The following is a 27,854-nucleotide window of genomic DNA, read 5'->3' on the forward strand; positions in this document are numbered from 1 at the left end:
GGATGGAGAGGAAAGGGAAAAAATTATAAACCAGAAGGTGGTGGGAGAACGATGCTTTTATAGCCTTTTCCACAGCCAAGCCCTGGGCGGTGAGATTTAGTGGGGCGTAATTGAAGTGGAGCCAGCCAGCCATCTTTTTTTTTGAAAAAAAAAATCTGTTGGCTGCCTGGTAGCCTGTGAGAGAAAGGCAGCCAATCTATTGTGTCTCAACATACAAGGCTGTAAAACCTGCAGGACTGAGGAGAAGAATCTCAAGGCTGGGCTAAGGAGAAGAACAACAAAAAGGTCATGAGATCAGACAAAAAAAGCCAAGGCTATCCGCAGTGTTCAGTGGTTACAACATTCTCCCATGCAGGAAATGCTGCAATACACTTCCTGAACATTATTTCGGTTTACCAGATGTCCAAGTCATCATATCGCAATGCGCTTTTTTGCTTGCCTACCATTAGTTATGTTTCATTCCAACATCACAAGGCAACGTGTTTAAACATTATAATAGCTGGTTGAGAAGCTGTGACATTGACAGCACAGAGAAAATCTTTACAACAAGCCTATTTTACACGAACACGTCCGATTCAAACAAATCACACTTGTTTTAGAATGAGAGAAGAAGAAAATGTCCTTATCTTGCTTCAGGTCATCAACGCATCATGGGTGCCGCAGAACAATAAAGGGCCCTCGTGAAGATGGTTTTATAAGCAAGGGCAATTTAGAGGAGTTATTCTTGACACACATTCGGAGTCGTCTCGCCGCGTTGACATCCAGAATGGTTACTGGATGGAAAGAGCAGGCCGACGATGATTTGAGTTGGTGGTCTTGGATTGAGAAAGGAGAAAGAGATGAGGACTGCGTCGGGCGCGAGAAATTTCAAGATATGTGAAATTATGGTATCCACAACCCCACCTATATGCACGTGACTTAAAACCAACCTTCGTTGTTTAACCCTAGCTATAACCTTGAAGGAATTCCAAAGCACGTTAAAGTTCAAATGACAGCAACGTCAAATGCGATAGACTTGAGAGTGCGTTTTTAAACGCTGGTTTCATGGGAAAATGGAACAAATGATGAGGTCATAGATTTCCAGCACTTGGGACTCTAACACAACTACACTTGGTTATAATCATTCATTGCCAAACTAGCAATGCCCAATGTTGGGCTGCTTTCTATTCTTATTTATTATTTTTCCTCGACTGTGGGTTTTTCCAGTGCTGCAGTCTACATATTTCTTTTTCTGTTCTGCCTGGTTCCTAAGCCTGATTTCTTGTCCTAGTAGATTTGCAGTCACTATTGATGATTTTGTAGCAAAAAAAAACTGGAGGCGGAGTACTTAGTTCCTGCAAAGAACCTGCATCAGCTCCTGCGGGGAGATCTCATGCTCTGCTGTACATGACACCAAGCATTGGCAACAATGTGTTAGTACATGTATTGGTATGTGTGTCTGTAGCTGTACGTTGGTGATCGGACTACGAGACAAAATTGTCAGCCAGCACAATGAGGCACAGGACTATTTCAACTCTGTAGAAGCTCTCCCAAAGGCTGTATATCACTACCGTAGAGCGGGATGATGTATTGCATATGTAGTGGGAGGTTGTAGACAGGTAGGATATACTGCATCTGCATGCTCTTACGTCGATAACCTCCGTCTTTGGCCTCTCGTTTACCTGACTGGCTCCCATCCATTGCTGGCCGGCATTCTAATTGGACAAAACAGCGTGAGATCATGTGACTATACACGTGAGAGCCAGGTGCGATTTTTTTTTGCCTCCCTTGACTGGAAACATTAGTACTAGAATGTGCGAAAGCTTGATAGAACTTGGTGCTAAAATCAGAAGAGATGAGTGCGAAATTCTGCAAACGAAAGCAGGGAGGGCGTGTATTTTAGCGTAGGATTTATTGGAACTAAAAAAGCGGAGCCGCAGGCGACGACTGGCAAAGGTGAAGAGTGAAAAAAACAACAACTGACAACAGCTCATAGTTGGCAAAATATAGAAAAAAAAATATGAGAGGGTGTAAGAGAGAATAGGATACAGGAAATATTAGGACATGAATGTCAATGTAAGGGTTTTTTTTTTCTTCGTTTGATGTAGAGAATGCCCGAGAATGAGTTTGAATGAGAAAAAGACACGATGAGATATACATAGTGGCAACTACTAGTATGCAAGAAACTTTGTTGAGCGGTAAGGGTGCGGTGAACAGTGATGGCAAAGCTGAAAATCCGGGGAATAAAAATGCGAAGAGGCGATAATAGAAACAAGGAAAAGGTAGGTAGGAGACGGGTCAAGCCAAAGTAAATAAACAATGATACGCCTCCCCGTCGGTGTCGAGTCTTGGGAGAGAAGGAAATAGAAACGCGTAGAAGAAATAGGTTGAAACCAGTGTTTCTGCCCTACTATCCTTCACTCTTGCCTCTTGTTCTCAAATTCTGTAATTGCCTTTATTAAAGCATACGGCCAGTCCTGAAGGTGCCTTGGAAAGCTATGTATATGAAAAAAAAGCTTCAATTTGGGATGAGAATGTGGTTGTAGGCAGGCATTGGAGAAATCAGCTAATGTTGATGCACATCTAGAGTCGTCCCATCCCATCTACTGAATCCCCGGTTCAATAGCGCATGAATCAGAAGAGGAGGCAAAGAAGCAGCGGATGAGGCTCAATAGGGGAAACAACTGGAATTTAGGCACAGCTATGTGAAGCTAGCGCCTACCGAGATGCGTTCTATAATGCGATAGCGATAACATGCTGTCTTCCTATCCCATAATGCTATGCTTACATACAATAACACGCGCGCGTTTTTCTGCTGCAAAATTGAAGCAATGGCTTGCTTCATCGTGAGCAGCAAGGAAAGAGGGAAGGTGCAGGGGACTGGTGAAGCCTGGTTGCCGTTTCTGCTGGCCTCCCGTTAGACTGGGTCTACATTTTCTGTTTTTGGGAACTGCTACTCATAGTTTTTTGAGTTCAGACCTATTTCATACACCCCTGTACCTTGCCTGGTACACACACCCATACCCTGTGAGAAACTTGATGCTAAAATTGCACAGGGTGGGGTGGACTCCTTCCCTTTCTCTTTTTTGCATTGTCGGTCCGCCTTCAGCAAAGGCCAGCCAGCCCTTTTCTTTTTCCTTCTGTCTCTTTCCCTTTTTACTTCCCCCATATTGGCAACCTCGCTCTCGTGTTCTCCTCTCTCCATTTTTCCCTCCTACAAACCCTCAGCATACCCAACCTCTCTGCCACGCCGATACACATTTACGACCTCTCTTTCGTTTTTTTTTTCTTTCCCTTCAATCGGCTGGCTGTATTTCTTCTTACTCATCATCTCCTCGATCGCGACGACTTCTTTTTATAACGACGGATCGATTTTTTTTATAACGACTGACACGCGCATCGCGATAACTTCCTAACAAGTCTTTTTTTTTTCGCTCACGATAATCCGATTGATCCGAGGTTCACGTCAACACCGTTTCCAACCCACCTAATCGAGCTCTGCTTGAGCAGGTGACGGCGAGTGAAGAACGAGCGAGGCTGCGTGAAGAAGTTGGAAAATATACAAAAAAGAAGAGTTTGGAACGCCGATTTTGAGAGCTTGAAACCAAACCAGTGGGATTTCCATTACCTCTGCTTCCTTTCTGTTTGGGGAACTTGAAGTACGTTTGTTCGCTTCTTGCGGTGCAGTCAGGCTTGATCTTCAGTTACTGACACGGCTTTCCTTTCTCCTGTGCTTAGATTGACATCGATCGATTGATTTCTATCGTCAGTCAATTTTCTACACGGAGAAACTCGTGATCACTGCCCTTGTATCATAGGCTCTCTGAAGCAACCGTACACATCTTGACAGTGACTACTTCGCATACAAACGAAGGCTTTGCATCACACTTGCTATTTAGCCGCGTTTAGTCACAGTTGACTGCAAGGATTTCAGGGTAACCAACCGAGTTTGTTGCTCTTGTCTCTCATCGTTCAACCAACTACCAGCCTTTTCTTATTTTCTTCGACTACTTTGCCCTCTTTTTTTTCGTTGCCCTTGTCAGTTGTTAGACCATCGGCTTGCCTGAAAAAAAAAAGAAAACAGCGTCTCGTTGTCGAATTTCGCAGTTGGTGAGAGATTTTTCTGTTGTGTCTTCGCGAACAAGGAATACAACTAGCAAACCAACCCAACCTGCGATTTTCGCATTCAGTCATCATGAACTGTCACCCTCAAACTCCTCAGAGCCCGTCACAGCTTTCTTTGGCACCTTCAGACTCTTTCAACGGCATGCCTTCTGGCTCTACTCTCGGTACTCTTCCTACTCCCGCCCATAGCGTTAACGGTGGCAATTCTCAGCAAGAATACGTTATGGACGATTTAATATCAAAGCGCAAGCGCTCCATTGACGATACGGGCGATAATGCCTTCAAGCGCCTGCACATTGACACTGGCACCGTCGGTATTGAGGCTCTCCATGAGGAAGTTGGCCCCAAGTACCTCTTGTTGAAGCAACCCGTTCCTGCTGTTAAGTACCCCGTGTCAAATGACTTCTTCCCCATGTTCGGCCTTTCCTCTGTGGCTACTGAACTAGCCCGCGTGAAGCCTAATGGTGACAAGAACATTTTGCGCAAGAGTTTTAAGAACCAGTTGAAGCGTCTTAAGATTGATGGTGGCTACGATACTAAAAAGGACCAACGTGAGGACAATGATCCTGATGGCCTCCTTAACATGATTTTCATGCCGGAAGATGTTTGGTACGCCAACCACGTCAAGGAAAAGGAGCTCATGGATGGATTTTCTGCTCCTACTACTGCATCGTTGAGCCGAGCTAGTGTCATGTCTCGTGGAAAAATTAGAAAGGAGGCTTGGGATTCATACATTCTAGGCTCTCTAGATTCTGGGCTTTCGTTTATGGAGAACAACATCATACCTTCTTCTGCTCCTAATACCCCTGCCGGCAGTGCGTCGGGTATGTTGGCTAAACAGAAGATTTCTAGCAATGGCAGCAGTGGCCTCAACGGACAAGTCGCAGACCCGTTGCGTCCTCGACGTAACATCAAGAAGCGCAGCTACGCTGATAGTGGCTATGAAGGCTACCCAGAGACCTTCAATGAGGACGACCATGCGGATGGTGGATACTCGACCGGAGACGGTGATGATCGTAGCGGCCAAAAGCGTCGCAAGAAAGTGAGTATTAATGACCTAATGTCTTATTCGCCTCTAACCCGTCATAGAATGCTGGAAACATGTCCTCGATCCCTACTGGCATGCGCCAACAAGCCTACGGCCCCGGTGTCGTCGGCGCGTAAAGACCTGAGCATTGATGTGCTTTCTGTCCAGGCTCTACCTCGGCTAAGAATGCAGTTTCATCTCTTGGTGAATACCTGTGCACTTGTGCTGAGCTGCTCGACCCGACTTGCGGCTTGGTTGATGCTGCCTATTTGACCAGACTGTCTATCCTGTGGAGGCAGATCTTGCACGTCTTGATGAGCATGCTATCATAATTGGTACAAAGCGGACCCAGGATACATGCAATCTTGCCAGATTCTCTCGTCCCATGGGATTTTCAATGTTTTCAGTGTTTTTGATTCTGGCGTTAGACTTTCCTTGACTATCTGACCAGATGTCTTGGCTTGTCGCCGTCACTTAACCTTTCAGTAGAAATACCTCCTATCCCTCTGCTTCGGAGTCCATTTGGACAAGCACAAGCTGTCTGTTGGCTGGGGCTTGACTTGCACATGCGATTTTGTTCTCTTTCTTTGATCGCTTTGCTCAACCAAGTTCTCAAAGCTGGCCCCGCAGACTTTTTAACCTCGGGTTTCCTTCACAGTTGTACTTTCGTTTTCATGCTTTTGCATGCCGATTAACTTGCCGTTTTTACTTCTCTTTTCTTATGCGGTTCACGAAACACAAGAACAGGTCATCGTTTGCCTGTCTCACTGTCTCTATAATGGATTCACCAAGCAGCTCGGCTTTCAAGCAGGCGGAATATTGTCTCCCATCTATTCGGCATTGACGTCGAGTAGACTAGACTGTTACTCCCTGCGAACATTTCAAGCGCATCTCTTCTACATCCTGCTCTACGGATATGGGCATGCCCAATAACCCTTGAGCCGTCTAAGCAAAGATGGCTGGCTCTTGTTTCCTATTCCAGTGAGCCCTATCACTACGAAATCGTCGCTATTTATCTTCTTTGACTGATAGTGTGTGTACTTGCTGGACAGGAAGCCACAAGAGCGATCAGGGGGTTTGCGTTGACCATAAGAGGCTTTACAAACTTGTACTGGTTAGATTGGATATTTGCCCTGCGAACTTCATTGCGTCTCATGCCCTCTTGGGCTAGTCTCATTTGATGTAGCGCGGGTTTATGTACATCGCCATTAGCTTGTTAGTCTCGCAGAAATGTGTCTTTTTTTGTTGCGGCCAACTGTGCACTGGGGGATACATGATAGTCAGCTTGGTTGCATGTGTGGTCTGGGGCTTCATGAGGCTGTTAGCATCTGCTAACGTCTCTTGCTCTTATATCTTTATGTTTACTTGTAAGCATTAACTACCAAACATGTAATAATCAGAGATGCATGGACTCTTGATCGTGTTCATTCTCTGTCTGCCTGGGGTGCTTTTTTTTCTACCGGGCCACCACGAACAGATTACATGCAAACAAATGGCAGTCTCTTTTCACTGTCCTGTCCTTCTTTTTTCTTTTTTTTTTTTTCCTTGACCTTTTTCTTTCATTCTCGTTCAGCATGGCGTTTGGTATGGCTCATTTGCACATTTACTCATCTTTTCTGTTCTTTTTTTTTTTTTACAACATTAACTACGAATCTCGTCATTTTCTGGATTTTTATTTTTTTTTCCTTTTTTTTATTACGCAAATCTGGAAAGGGATTCTTGAACTCTACAAAATCTATACTCACATGAAGACGCATATTCTTCGGCTCTTCATTTTCTCACTGCTGTTCTATTGCACACGCATATGCTTTCTTCTTTTTTTTTTTCTTTTTTTTCCCTTTCTGTCACCTTTTGATCCCCCTCGTTCCTTTCATTGTGTCTGTTAACAGTCCTATCTACAAGATATGGATGGCCCTTAGTTTTTGCACGTTTTTTCGCCAGATTATTTAACACTACTCGTCATTACACTTGGCGTTGGCTTATTCCTTTTTTTTTTTCTTTTTCGTTTCTTTTCCTTTGCTCAGTATGCATCTTCTGTTCCTTTTTCTTTCTTTTTTTTTCCTTGAAACATACAAAAAAATCACACACGAGATATAGAATGCTCTCTGGTGCCATCGATGGCGTTGTTTGGCTCAGGCTAGGGAAATAGGAATGCAACCAGATGCAGATTTCCGTCTCTTGTATTGAGAGACGGTGATTAGGTGGACTAAAATGCGCATACTTGAGCCGGCGGTCATCAGTTATTAGAGCACTAAAAGTAAGTTAAGTTAGTACGTTAAGTTGATCTTGTTCAATGGAAGTACAGTTTGTGAAATGCCATTCATGTGACAAAAATTTGAGACTGTCGTGTTCATTCACATGTTTGTTCGTGTCAGTATATGACTATCTACCTACAATATTCTTTCACATCGTTACCCCTCCATGCTCAACCGTATGATTTCCCGCCTTGACAAATCCTCTTCGATCCACCCCGTAATCCGCTCCGCCACATCACCTACCAATGCCTCGTAGTGACTCCCTGGTAAAAAGATGCCACAGTGTGCGCCGACTTCATCGACATCTTCAACATATACCCTAACCCATGAAGCTGGCAGCGGTTCTGGCAAGAGACAGAACTTGCGTTCACGTGGGGGCTTCTGCTGATGCCCTGTAGTATGAGAAGTTGTAAAGGTACATGTAGACCCAGATGTAGCAGCAGAGTAAAACGACGAAGCGCCCGATGATGTCCCTGAGACGGTGGACCCTGCCGACGAAATGGCACATAGTTCATGTGCCCCTGCTGGCGGCGCATCAAGCATTGATGCTAATGACGTCGTGGATCCCGCCGCTGACGAGGCAGGGGATGCACGAGCAAATGTATCAATGGCATCCGCTGAGGCAGCGAAGTTGCGAGTTCCATACGGAGGAGGCGGGGCGAGCAAGCGCCCGCTCTCAGGCTCGAGACACTCATTTTGTGGCCAGTCATCCAGAGCCGAAGCCCCAAGGGTGTTGTTGCCGCCCGATGTATCTTCTGCATGTGCTTGACTGTGTCTATCGCCAAGTGGCCAGCCGTGTGGGTCTCGCGTAGCACTAAGATTAGCATCCGACATGCGACGGTGGGCGAAAGCAGAAGCAGGAAGCCAATCATTTATATCGCGGTCGTGGTTCCTGTGGCCCTCACTACCCGGGCCGGCAAGAATAAGGCGTCTTTCGGCATGGGGCAGCTTCTTGCGTCGCCCGTGACAAGCCGTAAAGTAATTGACAAAACCAACCTTTTCGGCGTGTGTAGTCGCTGCGGGGTTCTGGAAGATATCGACGGCAGCCAGGGCACTGATGCGAGCATAACGCGCCTTGAGGCTGCGCTGGTCGACAAGACAACCGACATACTCCAAGTGCGAGATAACGTGTACCTTGGTCGCTGTGAGCAGACCTGTGGGTTTGTGCTTCTTGGCGAAGTGTGCGAGGGATTTAGTGAACGGTCGGGTCTTGAGATGCACGTCGTTTATAAAGGAGGGGTTGAAGATGCTCGTGTCAGTACGCTGAGGGGTACTAGGCGCAGTCGAGGCGGGGGGTTCTGGTGGGGAGAAAGGCTCTGGTGCAGGAGTAGTCGTGAAGAGACTGGATATTCCAGAGACGATTATCCGTGGATGCAGACCCAAGAAGGGCGTATCGAGGGCTATAATGCCCAGTATGCGATGCTTGAGACGAGGCCTGAGGCTAGGCGCAACCGCAGGGATGGTCTAACACAAGAAAGCAGTCAGTAATATAGAAAAGAGAAACAGTAGATTGGAACTTACCATTAGTGCCACCTCCGCAGCCAAAATACCACCCATCGAGTGACCAACCAGGACCACATCTGTCTGGCCATCAGTCACATGTGGAGTTAACCAATCACTGAAGATGTCACGGCCGACCTCGATAGCACGATATGTCTTGTAGCGTGGGTAGATCTTGGAGTAAATTATGTGCGTTTCACGGAGCTGCTCGCGCAGATGATTGTGTACATGCTCAGGAAAAGCACGGAAGGACTCGTCGTTGCCATAGAATCCGTGAATATAGACTATAAGCAACCGACGGCGAGAGGAGGCCGCACCCCGAGCCGGAGCCGGAGCCGGAGCCGTAGGTAACGGCAATGGGGACTGTGGGTCTATAAATGCGGGAGTGCCGACTAGTGAAGCGGGCTCGGAGGAGGGGGCGAGGCCGGGACCAGGACCGGGGCTAGAGACAGATTGTTGTGTCACGACAATAGCACTACTGCTACCCGTCGGTGGCACGCCGATTGATTCGCTTGGGAGACTATGTGTTGGGGCTGATGTCGAGGTTGAAGTCGAGGAAAGATTAACAGGCATGGACATGACACACTTTGTATGTAGACCAAGGATGGGTCAGCCGGTTGGTTAGTCTGTTTTTTTTTATACAGCAGCCAAACAAGAAAATTAATACCGAATAAAATCTACAGCAAATAATAAACAATGATAAAGAACAATGAAGGGCACAACAGGGAAGAGAAAGTACAAGGAAGGAACAAAGGGTAGGGAAAAGGACAAAGATACAGACTGAGGCTGAGAGATAGGCGGACAGGGTATTAAAGAGAGAGAAATTATTTATTGAGCCTTCGAAACTCAACTGATGATAACCATTGACTGTCTGTCAGTCATGCGACATGTGAGTAAGTAAAGCAGCAGGCAGCAACGACAGTAATAGGCCAAGGCCAAGCAAGCCAAGAAAAAAAAAAAAAAAAAAAAAAAAAAAGAAGGAAAAAATGGACAGACTTAGGTGCAAAAAGACAATCCGACACCAACGTGATTCGAACACGCGCCCGCGAACGGACTTCCTGAGCTGCTGAAGTAGCAGGGAAGCGCCTTAACCACTCGGCCATAGTGCCAATTTTCTTGTTCTTGGCAGAGATCCCGCTATTACACATTAAAAAGGTGCTTTGGGCCTTTTTTTTTTTGTAACGTCAACTCTCCCTCTTACAACCCTCGGGGGGGTACCTTTGAGGTCTGGTGCCTCCCCTTCTTCCGGGCTGCTGGAGGACGACGTCTATGACACTGATAAGCGTCTTTCATTCTTTTCTTCTTCTTTGACTCTGTCATGGATCTTGACAATGAGCTGTGAAGCCTTGAGGCCGCACTTACCCAACTTTGAGGATAACCTCGTCGTCGACTCGCCCCCTTTTTCACGACAACTTTCGCGATCGCCAACTCCTCATCGCCGCAACACCACTCCAACTCAAGGAGTTCACCTTCACGCTCAGGACTGAATTTTGAGAGTTCACACAGTCCGCAACTTTGTTTTTCTTTTGTTTTGTTTTCTTTCTTGCGCTCCTCTGTCCTCGGATAGACTGGTGACTGTGGCATGTCACTAGAAAGGGGGCTGTCTGGCGCCTCATCCACACGCGCAAGGCAGCGGCCACCAGAAAAGTGGAAGGATATATCACGAGCCCTCGGATGCTCACACAGTTTGGTTTTTTCTCTCTTTGGGGGTTTTCCCAGGCTGCACTGGACGTCGCCGTCTTGCTCTCGTGATTTTCACGACTTCAGGAAGCGTGGCAGGTTTTTCAGAGGAACGAATGTTTGTGGGGAAGTTGGGGGTTAGCCCCACTACTTCTGCGCTTAGGGTATATCTGGGGATTTCCTTTTTTTTTTTTTTTTTTTTTTCTTTTGTCTCTGACGACTACAGGTGGAAGACGAGTAACAAGCTTGCTTGGGAGCATACGAGCTTCTCTCGCCCAAAACCTGTGGTCAGCCCTGCAGAGGGTTAATTCTGTCCGGTAACCAATCCGGCGTCGTTTGATCTTAGTGATTCCAGTAGACGTTAAATAAATTCAAATTCAAATTCAAATTTTTTTGTAACGTGTGCGTCGTTTGATCTCTGTGATTCCCGTAGACGTTAAATATATTCAAATCAAACATTGTTTTTTTTCGTAGGTAGACATAAAATAGTACAAGAACAATATTTTTCTTCGAGTCGTTTGATCTTGGTGATTCCAGCAAGCGTTGAATATATTTTTTTAAAAAAATCATTTATACTTGAACCACGGTAGAGCGGAAAAGTGCAATAAGCTAACATGGTAGCAGTTGCACTTCGCTCGTCAAAACTCTATGGCGGCTAATTCTGACCGGTAGCCAATCCTAGAACCCCATAAGCACGCCCTAGCGCTATGTCGCCACGCTCGATAGAGCCCTCCAGGCCCTCCGCCAGCCCTTGAAATTACAGGAGAGGCTCAAGATCTATGCACACCCGCAACTACTGACTGCCTAGTAGACCAAGTTCATTGTAGGGCGCAATTCACAAGACAAAAGGCAAGTCCAAAACATACAAGCAAAGGAGGCCCCTAGGAGGCTCGCTTGAGTAGTGTGGGTACCGTGGAATGGAACAAGCCTGCAGACGCTCAAGCAAAGCTCGTATATAAAAAACCACAACACGACACCAGATCAGCCTCGCAGAAGCACCAAGATTTGTAGGAGATCCACTGCATATCGACTACGATGAATGGTAAAAAGAGCATGTATAATACCGTTCGCTTGGAGCCAGTGCCCCCCCCCCCCCCCCCCCAGCAGCGGGCGAGCTTTCGTGGGACTATGGACATCTTGTGGCTACCTACCCTACGACTTGACTCTATAAGAAGGCTCTGAGAGCGTCATTTTCCCAGCCGCCGTGGCTCCATGCCTATATAAAAGGATATAATTGCATTGTTGCACTGCGCTGGGGGCTGTTCTCTACACCAAAACCCGGTGGCCTTTCTAGATGAGTCTTCACGCGGCTGTCACAGACCAAAACACTTGGAAACTGACAAGTACACCCACCATGAAAAGCTCTTGTTCCAGATCCTGAAAATGTATAGGAAAACCTCGAGATGTGTGTGCATCTGCCCAGGGGGGCCTCTGGGAGATGACATCAGCTGCTGCTCCTCTCCAGAATGCGCCATTATATTGCCACGAAATAACAGTAACTAGGCAAACGCTAAATATTGCAAATGAACAGCTTGTTTTCCAATTATGTCTTTTACCATTTATTGCCATTACTATGTAGATGTGCAACAAAGTCAAGGGCCTTACGGCAGACAAGCACTCCAAGAAAACGCTGACCACCACAATATCCCCAAAGCACATGTACGCACGCCATGCTGAAAATAAAGACAATAGCAAATGCCTTTGAGTTTGTGCAACCCTACATATCCAATCTGTGCCACACGCAGTTAATCGCCGAAAAGAAACTTACAACTACATATACATATTTGATCAAATCAAGACTGCAGCATCTTCTTCGTCTCAACAAGATCAAGGTTACACACACCATTATTCGCGTCTGAACATCTAATAAGCTACTAATTGGATTTGCCATCTTACTGCTTGCCACCGACATTGACATCGCCTTCCCATGGGGCGGCACTTATTCCATGCCGTTTCTCTCCTCTAAACAGGCCTGGGTCTGGTCTTCAAAACTACAGCTACAACTGGAAGCACCGCGCCCACACAGAAAGAAGGTTTGTCCAACAGAAGGCTATTATTTCGCGCTACTTCCTGGCCTCATCACAGCCATATTATTTCTAGCCACCCAATTTGCTACTCAATGCACGTCCGGCTAGATGTGTACAACTACGAGGAGGGCGAGAGTCTGGAAATTAAGGCGTGCATTGGTTTGAAACATGTGCTTATTAGCCCATAGAAACGTTGGAGTGGCACGAGGAGCAAACAATAACATGGAATAGGGGAGTCTGAAAGGAGAAAAAAAGAAAAAAGGAAAAATAGGAGCCAAGTCAGTCGAAGCATTCATTTTTTTTCCCCATTTGTTTTGTTTTGTTTGCGGCTGGCTGCAGTGCTTGAGAGTTGAACGAAACGAAGTGAGCGGAATAACTTGCTTCAAAGATGGAGGAGGATCAACAAGAAACGTCGATTCTCTGATCAACCTTCCCCTCCTTCTGCGTGCCATCCATTTTTAACCCCGTGGTCGGCCTGGTGGGTTAGGTTTGGGCTCTGACTTTGCTTTGGCCTTAGCTTTGACTTTTGACTCTAGTCGACGAGCGCCATGACGATCAAGGCGTTACCAAAGACCCTGAGATGGGAGGAGGGGAACACTAGCAACGGGGGAATCACGAGAAGCACGAGGCAGTAAATTAAAGGGAAATAAAAAGAAAAAAACGGAAAGGAGAAGAACAAGAAGCACAAGAAGCACAGCCCACTAAGCCACGGCTAAGCTAAAGAGAGGCGGATACAGGGCCCCTGCTTAACTTAGCCGTGCTGATGCGCTGATTCTGCTGATGATGCTGCTTATCCAAGCTCTTTCCCAGAGAACAACAGCCTTTGATCGGTGTGGTTTTCCTTGGTTTTAGGCTCCAGTGAGCTAGAGAGCTATAATGACGGGCTTGAACCAAGGCCTGGTGCATGTTCTGCTCTGGCGACATTTGCTAGTAACTGTTTAGGGTTATCTGGATGCCATGCAACCCTATGGCCAGGCCAGCCAGCCAACGTGTGTGTCCAGACATGCTATGCTGTTGCTCATAGTCGAGCATGAGAACACAACAACAACAGAAGAAAGGGATGAGCAAATCTTAGCAAGCACTTGAAACACGCGTCCCTATCCATCGCCCAGGGTCTCGTGCTTCTAAAATTGCTTATACGCGTTTGCAGAAAAGACCCCTTGGATGTCCTGGTTGGATGGATCTAGTAGGCCTTTAGTCTTCTTCCCTTAGCTTGTTTAGCGTTGTTGTCAACAAAGAACCCAATTTATTAGTCCTTGCATGAGCAGGTACAAAGGGCTTGTTTCCCGCCAAGTATCGATTAGCAGGCTTATCTTCTAGAGAGCCGGGTCTCGGACTCAAGGATTTGTTGCTCACATAGCCAACTAAAACGACTCCTGGTTGTTTATTATGGTTGCGATGTCTAGCGAGATGCAAGTTTCAATGCACGAAGCTATGCATTCATTTCTGTTTCGTTTGGATTTGGTAGAAGCATCGGAGTAGGGGAGGGAGGGATGGCGATGTAGTGTTGTAGTGTTGTAGTGTTGTAGTGCTTCTTGCTCTTGCTCGCTTATGGAATAGGCTGGACTTGCGCTTTGCCCGTCCTTTGTTATTTCGAATTTCGAAGATAAGAAGGGAACAAGGGAGTAGAAGAAGGGGGAGAACACGATGACAGGGGCAAGGGGAGACGACTATAGAGGAGCAGGAAAGTCTGCTATGATGGCTCGCAGATAGATGTACGCTGGTGGGTGCGGGCGGGCTGCACTGTGATGAATGCTTGTTTGTATGGGCATAGCTTTATGGCTGTATGTGCGTGCTATGCGAGTGCACGTGCTATTTCTATGTACGCGCACTGCAGCTGGTTGGCCCCGGCCCCTGCCCATGCTGATAGCAAGAATGCACAATGCGTGCATAATGCATGCATAATATGCATAATCACGAGCAGGAAGCTTGCAAGCTCTTGCCTGTTGGGTTTCTATTTTTCTTCTTCTTCCGTTTGTTCTATCCCGAAGTACGTACGTACACACGCTTCAAAGGTAGGTAGGTACGTACATGCGTACATGCGTACCTATGTGCATACGACACACTAAACACGTTTTTCTTGTTCCCAACTCTTTTTTTTGTTCTCCTACATAAGCAATCCATCAAGGGAGAATATTGACATGCCCCCCTTTTCCTTATCTTATTTCCAGTCAATTTATCTGTCCTCCATAATCATCACGTTATTTTTGTTTCCTGTACAACTCGTGCAGTCTGGGTCTTAGCCTGGTTTTCTGGCTGCCCTTCCATTCATAATCACTGCAGGTACATGTTGCTCTCTACAGACAAGGCCCCACTTGAGGCCCCAGCTTGCATATGCAGTAGAGTAAGTTTCCTTTTCCTGCCTTGCATGGAAAAGTCGTGCTAAGACATTGGCAAGCAGGTGTAATTTAGGTAATTGCGGAAGAGAAGCAAGATTTTGCTGGGCAACTGGTATTTGGTTGGGATCTTCCAGATGGCTTCCTTGGCTAGGCTGTTTTTTTCTCTCCTTCTGGCAACTTCCCTTGTTCCTACCTACCTGCTTGCTCATTTTGTTCCTCCAATTTGGTGCTGGGACTTACGATATATGGATTGACGGATGGGGTCTAATTTTATTAATTGGCTTGATTACCGGTTGGCGGTTGTGCTGTCTGTGATCGACAGTTTTGGGTTTTCTCTGGTATTGCTTCCTTTCTTTTGGCACGCCGTTAGTTTTTTTTTTTTTTTTTTTTTTTTTTCGATTTTTTTTTTCTTTTACACTGGCTGCAAGCTTATTTGCTTGCTTGTGTGTTTGACTCTGACGGGCTTGTTCTTTTCTTGTCTGCTGACAGCCGCACCTGCAATATCACATCTAGCCTAAAGAAATACGCAAAAATATTCCTTGTTCCTTCCTTGCCTGTCTTGTCTTGCCTTGTCTGGACTGGACTTTCCTAGCTAGATGCACCATTCCTTCACCCGCACTGCCTGCTGCATTGTCTACGTTGGCGCACACAGCTTCCTTCTTCTTCTTCTTGACTTTGCAACCCCGTAAACAGCAGGTGCAGCTGCAATTCCCAGGCTGCAGTTACTGTTGCAGTACCAATCTTCCTTGCGCTTCCCTGTCTTGCTTTTTTTCATTGCAATTTTTCTCTTGTCTCGTCTTGTTCATCTTCCCTTTGATTATTTCTTTTTTGTTTCTTTCGTCTTTTCTTTTCTTCTTTTCCTTCCTCTTCTCTTCACCCTCTTTTCCTGCCTCACTTTGGGCTCTGTGCTTTTTTCTCGTTCTTTTTTTGTCATTCATTTGTTGCGTGTTTTTGTTCGTGCTTTTTTTTTTTCCTGCTATCTTGTCTCCTGTCGCTCGTTTTTCTGAAAGAAAAGAATTCTTGTGTCTTTTTCTGCTAATTCTTTTCTATTTTACCTCGTCTCGTATTTCTTTAAAACTTGAGCCACATTCCACTCTCACTCTGTTTTTCGTCGCCAGCCGATTCGAAGGCTTTTTCACTTCTTCTGCGCTATACATCGAAAAGAACAGAACTACACCAAAAAAGCTTATCGACGACTTAATATTCACACCTTTCGGGCTATTGTATCGTGTATGCAACTCTTGAATCACGGCGACACGGATTTGGATTTGAACCAAAAAAAAAGGCCTCACCTCAGGCGTGATCCCAGCGGCCCTTATACTTTCCAATCCAACGCTGCTAAGCTGCTGTTCGCCACTGTAAAATGCACTCTGCTGCCGCCGGCTAACATCGACGCCCACAACGATCCTCGTTTTTCTACTGGACGAGTATAATTGCTTCGTTGCTCATCTTGCACGATATTGACTGAACATCTCATCGGGCCGTTCCCTAGAATCACTTGCTGATTCGTTCCCTCATTTTTAATATTGTTTCTTTTTTTGTCGTTTTTATTGCTGGCTTCGTTGCCGTCCATTCCTTCTAAGCTCCTTTAGAAGCCTGCCTGCCTCATCTCATATTTTCAAGCTTGCTATTCCAGCTCCTTATCATTTGCCGTCTATTGCGCTATTTGTCTTCCAATCCTCTTCATCTCTTGGTGGGAGTCATGTCAAGATCTTCTCCACGCTCATCGCTCTCTCAGAGCTGGAGATCTGAATCACACCTGCGAACTCATACCCACCACAATTCTCGTAAAAAACCGCACGGCAACATTCCCGAAGGAAAAAAACAAGCTCACAATAACCAAGACGAGACACCTACCAAGCCCTCCGCCACACAAACTACCCCTGCCGCAGACCTTAGAAAACGAGCAGACGAGACCGACAGCTCCGCCAACAAAAACGTCAAGCAAATAATCCAAACTGTTCACCTTGTGCATTACATTGAAGAAGACGGAAGTCCTATCAAAGTTGCGACTGTAACTCAAGCTGACATTACGCAAATCGTAAACTCTGCTAGTGGGTTAACAGTAGAGGTGGGAAATCCTACGACTTGGTCCGCCCCCTTGTTATCTGCTGAGCCCACGAACGCCGTCCTCGACTCTTATTCCGAAACTTCTTCCTCCCTGGTGCTTGATTATGCAATGGATGATACACACTCATCCTCTCTTTCCGATATTATTGCTAGTCAGACCTTCGAGTCGTCGTTGCAGCCAACTAGTATCGACTCTCTTTCTCCAGAATCGACTGGATCTGCCTCCATCTCATCGAGCTACGCTCAGAGCGCGCCTCCATACCCAACCGGATATGTTTCTTCCATGTACGGCACAGCTGGCACCGTTTCTCCGCCTTACCCCACTGGCTCAGGGTCACTTTCGGGCTTCTACAATTCAACTTCTACCCAGCCCAATATTGGATGTGAGTGCTCCCTTCCCCGTAAAATAAAATATTATCTGCATTTGGCTACGTGATATTCCTGCTTTAATTGCCATCACTAACATATATGAAATATAGCTGCTTACTCAAGTAGTTACGGCCAATACGCTAGTGATACCAACTACTTCACTAACTCTGATTCCCGCCACTCATCAAGTGTATTTTCTACACGAACTGTCATAAACACGGACAGTGCATCAATATCAGCATCGGCCTTTGGCTACTCAAATATAGCATCTGCCTCAGACTCCGAGGCCACCGCGACCTCTGAAGACGTAGCTGGTGTATATGGGGTTTTAGATTCTACCCCTACTCCTGGTGCGGAGACAACATCTACCTCTGGCTCAAGCAGCATCAAAGATAGTGGGGGTGGTAGCCATGGTGGCGGCGGCGGGGGAGGCTCTAGCACCACCAACTCTGTTGTCGGTGGCGTTGTCGGTGGAATTGCCGGTGCAGCCTTGATTGTGTTCTTGGTCATGATGGCCCTCAAGAGATGGAAAAAGACACATGGGGGTGAAATAAAGCTTCTTGACGGATCCACTGGCCGTGGATTGTTGACCGGGATGGTCAGGTCTTCGAGTGGTGATGCCGGGGCTGTCTCCGCTTTGAGCCCCGGGGTTTCTACTCCTGGGACTAGCCGTGGCATGATTGAGGCATCATCTCCCAAGTCTGGTGTTCTTGCTTCTCTATCTGGACTCAAGGCTATAAAGCCTGCTCCTTCCCCGGAAGCTATCTCACCTCCGCTTGCCGTGGACTCTGAGCGTGGCTTCTACCGCGTCTCGGGCCGTAAACTCCCATCTGTTCTTGAACATGGTGGCGATGGTTACACCGATCCACGAGCCAGCATCCTCAGCACTGATACTGTCAACTACCGCGATTCGACCTGTGACACTTTGAGCCCTAATGCGCGCTTTGCCTTGGGATCTCCAATGCGTCCGGTATCTGGCGTCCCAGTGATAAGGGATAGTCCAGCTCACTCGGCAACGTTCGAAACATCCTACACAGACATGCCCATTGTCACACCGCCTGACAGTCCCGTGCTGCCTCGCGAATACAACTACCCGGAGGAAGAGGTGGTTGTTGGCACTGTGGCATCGGTCAAGCCAGTGCATGCCTCCCTGGTGCAGCTACCACAGGTGGTGACTGTTGGCCGTAACTTGACTGTGATAAACCCCGGCATACAGCGGCATTCTACCGTTGGCCACTTTTCCGAGGACGTATAGCTCAGGCCTTCCGCACCAAGCGCGTCTCTGAAGAGTGCGCTGGGATGCCTCTGCCATCAGACGACTTTTGCTAAAGTCTCATTCTTTTGATTTTACAAGCCACGTTTTATCTGCTTTGTTCGCTTGATATCTTGGATTTCGTTTGACATATATCCCCACAGTACTTGCGTCTTTATGCCCTCAAGTCAGTGTTGCAAGCGGCTACTGATCTAGTGCAATGCTTTTTCTTTTGATTTTCTTTTTTTTTTTTTTCCTTTATTTTAACGCGGCTCGGGCTCGCGAAAACAACGGCCCCTTTTCTATTCGTTCTGAGCCGACGTCAGGATTTGATAGACTCGTCTTCGTTTGGCGAGGGGCTTGAAAAACTGGCGGCGTCAGCCATGCTTTTGAGCAGGTTTTTATTTTCCATTACTTCGCTTCTCCTGTACATATTTATTTTTCTTCATATGCGGGTCTATACTCAACGCACGTCGTCCTTTGTTACTATTTTACAATTTTTTTTTTTTCAACACACAAGAGCGAAGAAGTCAGTAAGGTAGACGAAGGGTTGAGACCTGTACATTCTCCCAGGGCGGCCTGGACTTTTATCGGTCAATAGACACGACGCGAATACTAGCCATGGTTGCAATATTGCCAAAGTGCTGTGTGGGTGGAATGTTGGACGGGGGCGAGCTGGTCTTGGGGGGGGGGGGGGGGGCTTGAGTCTGTCTTATTGCTATTCCAAATATTCTCTTGTTCTTTTTTTTTTCCGATTCTTAATACCTTTTTTAGTGTTGCACACAATATAGGGAGGCTTCAGTTTAGCTAGCTTACTTTGTTTACACCCATATACCATATTCATTCATGTAGGCGGAAGTGTCACTGTTCGTTTTAGCCAAGGTGCGAGGGAAAGGGAGGTGAAATTGGATCTTATCTGCCTGCGATGCGAGAATGCGAGAATGACGCTGTTTCTCATTGTTTTGTCTTGGTTGCCCATCCCATGCTGCCTTGCAAGTGTGAACTTGGTGATATGACAACCGTTGCATTGAAGAAGGCGACGATGAAGAAAAACCAAAGAACTGCTCGGGCGGCCTCTTGTCTGTGTCCAAGTCTCAGAGTCGCTTGGATCAACGAGAGGGGCCCCGCGAGGTCGTCGGAGGTTTGTCTGGGGCTTGTCTGAAGTCTGTCTGAAGGTTGCGGTTGGCAGGAGAGGAGATGTCAAATGAGAGGAGCTAGGCGGCAGACAAGAACAAGAGTTGGGGCGGGCGGTCTTGGAGAGGCGCGTGCTAGCTTGGAGTTTGGGCCTTGGAGGGGGAGAGAAGCGAGAGAATATGTGTTTCTTGTTTCCGAGCAGCCCGGATGGCTGGTGGGCGGGAAGGAGGGCAGAAGGGAGAGGAAAAAAAAGCAGGTAGCATGAAGGAAGGGAAGGGGAAACAGCATCTCTGAAACAAAAGCTAGACCCTGACGCTGTGATGATGTGCCGTTTCGCTGGGCTTTTCTTGGGAGGGGCGGAGTTAGCTGACAAAGCAGGGCAGAGCGGGGCCAGAGAGCGATGCTTTGGCTCTTCTGTCACTCTAAAGAAGCCGGAAAATAGACTCAGAGATGCAGACAACCAGTCTAGCTATGTTTTGTAAGCCAGGCTTGGCCTTTATTCTTTTCTCCTTCTGTGGTTTTATCGTAGTTGGCGTGTTGGTCATGTCACTTTGTTGATCCTTCTAGGCATGACAAGACGAAAGAGTTTCAAGGCTTTATTTTCCTGCACTGTTTAGCTGGGCCGATTATTTTTCTTTTTCTTTTTCTTGTTCTTATTCTTTTTATTTTATCTCAGTTTTTGAGGCGTGTACAAGTAGTCCCTGTTGCTCGTGCCTGCGACTTTTTGTCACTCTCGATCGCCTGATTTTTAATTCTTTTTTTTTTTCATTTTTTTTGGGGGGGGGGGGTTTTGTATATATAGTTTTTTCCCCTTACATCGTCGTTTTTCCATCTCCTCTCTTCCTCAACATCACCACCACCGCTGCTGTCGTCATCGCCACCATCAGCGTCGCTCATCGTTCATCGCTCATCGCTCATCGCCCATCGTTCATCGCTTATCACCATCTCATTTTCGTCCCCTCTTTAACTCTCCCTCTTTCCACTAAATCGCTCCTCAGTTCCCCGCTATGGATCCTCGCGCATCGTTCCAGATGCCGCCCCATCTGGCCGTGCCGCCCCTCGTCAACTCACCACCATGCATCTTTGGCGGCTACTCGCCTGTCGACGGCATTTCAGGCCCCGGCCCCGGCCCCGGCGGCTCCGCAGGATCTGCTGCTGCTGCCGCTGCTGCCGCGTTCGGCGTTGACCTGGCCGCTGTAACGGCGGGAATGTTTGGTGATGCCGCGCTGCTGGACGATTTGAATGAGTCCAAGCGCCGACGCATAGCCCGTGTATGTTGGAATTGGCTCCGCTTGAGCTACATTGTGTATTGCATGTCTTCTAACCCGCGCATCTATTGTTAGGCCTGCGATATGTGCAGAAAAAAGAAAATCAAGTGCGATGGCAAGCTGCCATGCTGCACCCATTGTGTCAACTACAAGACGGATTGTGTCTTCACGCAAGTCGAGAAGAAGCGCAGTCCACCGAAAGGGTGAGTGGGCATGGGCATGGGCATGGGCATGGGCGCGATCGCGGGCGCGGGCGCGGGGGGCCTTTTTCTTTTCTGATCTCTTTCCGTCTTTGTTTTCTTGTCTTCTGTCTCTCGTCGTCCTCTTCTTCTTTTATCACCGTCAGATGCTGACCCCCCTTGTCTAGAGCCAAGTACATCGAAGGCCTTGAAAACCGTCTTGGCCGCATGGAAAACCTGTTGCGCCTGTCTGGTAAGCTACATCAGCCTCTTGAGCCTAAAATCTTATTCTGACATAGTCCCAAGGGTTGCTCGACGACGGCGATGGTGCCACGGATCTGGCAACCCTAGAAAAGAAACTGGCTGAAAAGCAACAGTCGAAAAAGCAGCAAGATGGCACGGGTGCCGCTGCTGCTTCAAGTCCCTCATCGCCAGATCACAAGGCTGCTTATATGTCAGCAACTACGCAAAGTGAAAGCAATACTGTAGCGCACGAGAGTCCTGCGGATTCTTCTACCGCAGCCACCACAGCCACTGCTGCTACTTGCAGCACAAATTCAGGCTCCCCTGCCGAAGATTCAAAAATAAGGCTAACGTCCCCAGATGCAGATGGCCAGCCCAAAGAACGCGATCCCAGCGGCCACCCTCACGAAGAGGTCGAGGCCCTCTCAGAGATGATGTGTTCTCTGGTCACTAATCAGAGCGGCGAGACAAGGTATATTGGTATGTATGAACCGAACCGCCTCCCCCAAGCTGCCGCCTCTAATCACCCAAAGCGCCGAGCGTTCGTTCTAACACCTTTCCCCAAGGCTCCTCTTCTGGCTTTTCCATCTTCTCACCCAAGGGCATCGAGTGGGTCAACCAAAAAACCGGCGACAACTCCTTCCAGCGCATGATCACCGACGTTTCCATCGACGACCATAAATGGACCGCCTGGAAGCCCGAAGTCTTTGGTGATCTTTTCCCGCGCCCCATCTTCCGAGCGTTGCCCAATAAGGCTGACGCCATGTCATTGTTCAAGGACTACTTTGAAAACTTTAACTGCATGTTCCCGCTCTTCCACCAGCCCACATTTATGCACCTAGTTGAACGTCACTACTCCGGTGATCCCTATCAGGGCTCCGGTTGGTGGGCAAGTATCAATGTCGTACTGGCCATCGCTAATCGCCTGCGGGTCATGAGCAACCTAGTGCCCGCAGACAACGACTGCATAGCATGGGACTACCTTAAAAACGCAATGGGCGTGTTCTCCGAGCTAGTTATGCGCAATGCCGATCTTCTCAGCGTGCAGGCGCTGCTGGGAATGGCTCTGTTCATGCAAGGAACGCCTAATCCACAGCCTTCGACCCAGCTCATTGCCACGGCCATCCGCCTTAGCCACAGCATTGGCTTGCATAAACGCGGCACCGGCTTCAATCTCAATCCCATTGAAATTGAGCAACGCAAACGAGTCTTTTGGATTGCCTATATGCTAGATAAGGACTTGTCACTTCGCTCGGGCCGGCCACCAGCCCAGGATGACGATGATATGAATGTTGAATTGCCGGATGCCGACCCGGCAGACAACATTGGCAATATCCCGCTGGCTGACGGCGTCAGCAAGATGAATTTGTTTCGCCTCATGTGCGAGTTTGCCTGCATCGAGGCCAAGGTTTACAAGAAACTATACGCTACCAAAGCTACCAAGCAGTCGGACGGTGAATACCTCAATGTCATTGGCGAGCTGGACAAGGAGTTAGAGGACTGGAAAAACAGCATCCCCATTGACTTCCGGCCCGAGTATGAGATCAAGGCCTCCCACACACCGCTGATTCTCCACGTGGTTATGCTGCATTTTTCCTACTATAACTGCCTGACTACTATCCACCGTATGTCTATCCACCACGGCTACTGGACGAGCCGACTGTCCAACTATGCTATTCAGGGCTTGAACTCCAAGCCCATCAACCCGCGCATCTTTTCGTCGGCTGCCTTGTGCACTTCGGCCGCGCGGGCGTCGATTTCGCTGATTAAATATGTGCCGCAGGGCGATAACTCGTGTGTGTGGTAAGTCAGACAACAGGAAGCAGCGAGATGATGACCTGGCCAGTATTGCTAACCGTCGTTTGCAGGATGATTCTCTATTTCCCTGTATCGGCCCTCGTCACGCTATTTGGCAACATTTTGCAGAACCCGCTAGACCCTAAAGCAAAGTCTGACTGCAGACTCATGAACATGGTAGTCACATTTCTGTCAATGCTTGGCCACGAAGCCGAAACCGGAGGAGTCCACCGTATGTTGGGAGTGTGCTCCGAGTTTGAGCGCATTGCCAAGCTAGTCATTGAGAATGCAGAAAAGGACCATGTGTCTCGCCGCAAGAGAAAGAGTCACGATGGCAGCGCCAGGTCCGGGCCAAGCTCGGGTGCTAGGCAGCCATTCCCCTCTGTTCAGACTTCGTTTATAAGCCCTTTACAGTCGCAACCGATGCCACACCAGCCATATAACCAACAGCAACAACAGCAGCAGCAGCAGCAAAACTTCAAATACCCTCATTCGAACCGACAAAGTCTTACCCCAGACATGGCTTATGCCGCACAGCAAGCAGCTTCTGGCAATTTCATGGATGCCATATCGCCCATGTCTGGGGGCTGGCAGGGGGACTTTTGCCTGACGCCGGACAGTGCCAGCAGCGGTGGAGGTGGAAGCGTGAGTGGAGCAAACACGGAATTTACAGCTTCTATGGGCGCGAGTATTGGCGGAAGCGGCAACACACAATCAGAGTCTCCTAGCATGGGGACCACTGATGGCGGGGCGGCAATGGGGGCAGACTTTCAGTTCCAGATGCCGGCTCAGCTATTCGCACAGCAACACCAGCAGCCGCTGATACCACAAGACCTCTACTCTCTGCCCATTTCACTAGACTGGGCTTGGGCAGAGATGAGCGGCGGTGCATATCCGACTGTAGAGAATGGAAAATTTCACGGGATGGGGGGGATGTGAGGAAAATGAGGCGGATGAGGAGGGATGTGCACCATGATTCCCGATTTCACTAGTATAATCGCACCATATATCTAATGTATCTACACTGCTTTTGCCACAGAAGATGAGCATGTTCCAGCTCCACTTATTCGCCTCTGCATCACGTGACCTACGATGAGCAAGCTAGCTTCCTAAGCTCCATGTCAAGCGGGGCGACGAGGGAGCGGGGAGAATGCCGGATTAGGGTTTACAGCTCTAGTCCTGAAGTCAGAAGAGAACACCAAAGTTATAGGGGCTCTTAGCGCAGTAGACCCCGCCATTTTAGTTCGTTACAGCACCTCTAGCACACCTGTCTCACAGCACCCATTCAACAGGCCCCTCTTTAAAACCCTCTCGCCCCCCAAAAGCCGCCTGAAATGTCAGTCATGCAAAACCACAAAAAAAACCCACTTCTTGCCGCTAAATTTGTACATAGCCTTGCGTCAGTTTCGTGCCTGGGCTCTCTTTTGCGTTGTTCCTTACAACCTCCCACTCAAATTTATAAGCAACAAAGCCGTTCCCCGCCGTTCCCTTTCTTCCTCGGCAAACTCCTCTATCTTTGGCATTAGCCTCGCGTCTCTCCCCTTTACTTGTCGTGCCCTGCAATTGACCTGCGCCCTGTGAAGCTACTGCTCACCCGTCCTCTTCTCTTGCTCCTCTACAACTACGCACGTCGCCGAGCCGAGGCCCTCTTTACTTCGCCGTCCTCTCTTACCACATCTCCTTGGCCATGTCCCGCCTCTTAATTCGGACCGGCCAGATGGCCCGGCTAACGCGGGCTTCTCCTGTGCCCATCAGAGGTCTGGCTGCTGCTACTACTAGATTACCCATCCGGTCTCTACCTCCCACTATCTCCATGATCCGATCTCGTGCCCGTCTGTTCTCAACTACCCCGACCACAGCATCACAACAGCCACGCGACCCGGAAAACAACAGTGATGGTGATAGCGGCAAAGACCAACAACAATCTCCCAAGTCCAACAAACAAGTCGACGATCTCCCCCCCGGCTGGATCTACTTCACCGAAGCAGACCTCTCGCTCCTTCAAAAATTCTCCGAGACTGCTACCGGCTTCCAGAAGGACATCATAACAACAGTCCTGCGCGATATCCGCGAGTTTGGTGCTCCTGCTGAACTCCGGGATCTTCTCAACCGCACGCCCGACCAGCCATTCTCGCTCAAGGAGATGGCCAAAGTCATGCGGCTAATGCACGTCATGGCTCAGAACTACGCTTTACGCCACACTGAGCGCCAGCGTCGCAGCATCGAAGAAGACATCCGCAAACGCGAGGAGAATGAGGAGATATCTCGTGATCAAGACGCTGCTGACCGCACGCCTGAAAAGGACGACTACAACGATGGCAAGCATCCCTTCTTCCAGCAGCACAACCTCGGCAAGCAGCAGCAGGACAAAGACGACAAGGATCAACACAAAGACAAGGAAAAGGACGACAAGAAGGGCCCCCGTGCCTATATGTTCTCGCTCAACATGAACGATATCATCTTGAGCATCGTCTCGTTCATGGTCATCGCCCCCTTCCTCCAGGGCATGTTCACGTCCAGCGAGCGCGAAATCACCTGGCAAGAGCTGCGGCGCATGTTCCTCGATAAGGGCCTGGTTGAAAAGCTCACCGTGCGTGAGCGCCGCGTCGATGTGCAGCTGAACCATGAAGCTGTGCGGTCGATCTACGGCGATGCCGGCAGTATCAATGCCAACACTGGCTACTATTTCTCCATCGGCTCGGTTGACTCGTTTGAGAAACACCTCGAACAAGCCCAGGATGAACTGCAGATTCCGCCCTCGCAGCGCATTCCTGTCAGCTATGGCGCCAGCAAGTCCACTATCATGAACCTGGTCATGGCCTTTGGTCCCACGCTGCTCCTTGTCGGCCTCATGTTCTGGACTACCAAGCAGATCGGCTCTCGTGGTGGCAATCAGATGTTTGGCTTTGGCAAGTCGCGGGCTAAAAAGTTTAACCACGAGACAGCTGTCAAGGTTAAGTTTGCCGATGTGGCCGGAATGGACGAGGCCAAGGTCGAGATCATGGAGTTTGTGCAGTTCCTCAAGAAGCCCGAAAAGTTTGTGCGTCTGGGTGCCAAGATCCCGCGCGGCGCTATCCTATCGGGCCCTCCGGGAACGGGCAAGACGCTGCTAGCCAAGGCCACGGCTGGCGAGTCAGGCGTTCCGTTCTTCAGCGTCAGCGGCTCCGAGTTTGTCGAGATGTTTGTCGGCGTGGGTCCGTCGCGTGTGCGTGATCTTTTTGCTACGGCGCGCAAGAACGCGCCATGCATCATTTTTATTGACGAGATTGATGCTATTGGCCGCTCCAGAAGCGACTCGAACCGCATGGGAGGTGGCAACGATGAGCGCGAGTCCACGCTCAACCAGATCCTGACTGAAATGGATGGCTTCAACACCGCCGAGCAAATCGTCGTCCTGGCCGGCACCAACCGCGCTGATGTCCTGGATAAGGCGCTGATGAGACCCGGTCGTTTCGATCGCCACATCTACATCGACCGGCCGACCATGAAGGGCCGTGAAGAGATTTTCACCGTCCATCTCAAGAAGATTGTCACCAACGAGAAACTCGATTATCTAACTGGTCGTCTGGCCACCCTAACCCCTGGATTCTCAGGTGCCGACATTGCTAACGTAGTCAATGAGGCTGCCCTTGTTGGTGAGTGCTTCCTACTGTATCTGACTAGACAGCCCACAAGCGCTGCTCTTGTCGAAAACATGACTCTCCTTTACTAACCAGCGTATTTAATTCTAATAGCCGCCCGTGCAAACGCCGAGTCCGTCACCTTGATTCACTTTGAGCAAGCTATTGAGCGTGTAATTGGTGGCCTGGAGCGCAAGTCGCTGGTGCTCAACCCCATCGAGAAGCGCACTGTTGCGTACCACGAGGCCGGCCACGCTGTTTGCGGCTGGTTCTTCAAGGATGCTGACCCGCTGCTCAAGGTTTCTATTATCCCCCGTGGTCAGGGTGCGCTGGGCTATGCTCAGTACCTGCCGCAGGATGCGTATCTGATGACAGTTGAGCAGCTGATGGACCGTATGGCCATGACGCTGGGTGGCCGTATTTCGGAGGAGATGCACTTCCCTACCGTCACCACTGGTGCCAGCGATGACTTCAAAAAGGTCACGCAGATGGCTCAGCGCATGGTCACTGAGTGGGGTATGTCCGAGAAAGTTGGGCCCATGCACTACGAGAACAACCCCAACCAGATACAGAAGCCGTTTGCCGAGTCCACTGCACAGCAAATCGACGCCGAGGTGCACCGCATTGTGGAGGAAGCGTACACCCGCTGCCGCACTCTTCTGACCAGCAAGAAGAAGGAGATTGGTCTTGTGGCCGAGGAGCTCCTAAGCAAGGAAGTACTCACCCGCGACGATATGGTTCGCCTTCTTGGCCCTCGTCCGTTCGAGGAAAAGGGCGACTTTGAGAAGTTCTTTGGTGGCGATAACCCCGGGCTGGGCAAGCCGACAGCCACTCCGCCTGTGGCTGGCAATGACCAGGACGCTAGCGGCGAGCAGGATACCGGGCTTGACGGGTCTTCGCCGAGTCCGTCGCCATCCTTTAAGAGCGAAGAGGAGAAGCGGTAGAGGGCGGGGACGGGAGCGAGACTGGTAGCGAAGATGGGGCGGTGAG

At 48.8% G+C, this 27,854-nt stretch overlaps 4 protein-coding genes across 4 annotated transcripts; 3 read left to right on the forward strand and 1 right to left on the reverse strand.

Moving 5' to 3' along the window:
- Positions 1 to 4,174: 4,174 nt before the first annotated feature.
- On the forward strand, positions 4,175 to 5,268 carry HOO65_040140 (Mediator of RNA polymerase II transcription subunit 19; the record flags this gene model as incomplete). Its single annotated transcript, XM_071002911.1, has 2 exons — positions 4,175 to 5,146; positions 5,194 to 5,268. The coding sequence occupies 2 exons, from the start codon at positions 4,175 to 4,177 to the stop codon at positions 5,266 to 5,268; spliced, it is 1,047 nt and encodes a 348-aa protein (XP_070858983.1).
- A 2,099-nt stretch (positions 5,269 to 7,367) lies between these two features.
- On the reverse strand, positions 7,368 to 9,459 carry HOO65_040141 (uncharacterized protein; the record flags this gene model as incomplete). Its single annotated transcript, XM_071002674.1, has 3 exons — positions 7,368 to 7,382; positions 7,630 to 8,850; positions 8,908 to 9,459. 3 exons carry the CDS (start codon positions 9,457 to 9,459, stop codon positions 7,368 to 7,370), a joined length of 1,788 nt encoding a protein of 595 aa, XP_070858984.1.
- Positions 9,460 to 16,634: 7,175 nt separating this feature from the next.
- HOO65_040142 (uncharacterized protein) lies at positions 16,635 to 18,626 on the forward strand (the record flags this gene model as incomplete). The annotated part of the gene is made up of 2 exons (XM_071002694.1): positions 16,635 to 17,385; positions 17,638 to 18,626. 2 exons carry the CDS (start codon positions 16,635 to 16,637, stop codon positions 18,624 to 18,626), a joined length of 1,740 nt encoding a protein of 579 aa, XP_070858985.1.
- Positions 18,627 to 20,764: 2,138 nt separating this feature from the next.
- Positions 20,765 to 27,808, forward strand: HOO65_040143 (Mitochondrial respiratory chain complexes assembly protein YTA12; the record flags this gene model as incomplete). The annotated part of the gene is made up of 9 exons (XM_071002446.1): positions 20,765 to 21,028; positions 21,134 to 21,228; positions 21,393 to 21,457; positions 21,511 to 21,927; positions 22,014 to 23,250; positions 23,316 to 24,144; positions 24,430 to 24,580; positions 24,828 to 26,879; positions 26,979 to 27,808. 9 exons carry the CDS (start codon positions 20,765 to 20,767, stop codon positions 27,806 to 27,808), a joined length of 5,940 nt encoding a protein of 1,979 aa, XP_070858986.1.
- Between the last annotated feature and the right edge of the window lie 46 nt (positions 27,809 to 27,854).

This window comes from Ceratocystis lukuohia (assembly GCF_044167205.1).
Source record: "Ceratocystis lukuohia strain C4212 chromosome Unknown Supercontig4_pilon, whole genome shotgun sequence".
NCBI classification, from domain to species: domain Eukaryota; kingdom Fungi; phylum Ascomycota; class Sordariomycetes; order Microascales; family Ceratocystidaceae; genus Ceratocystis; species Ceratocystis lukuohia.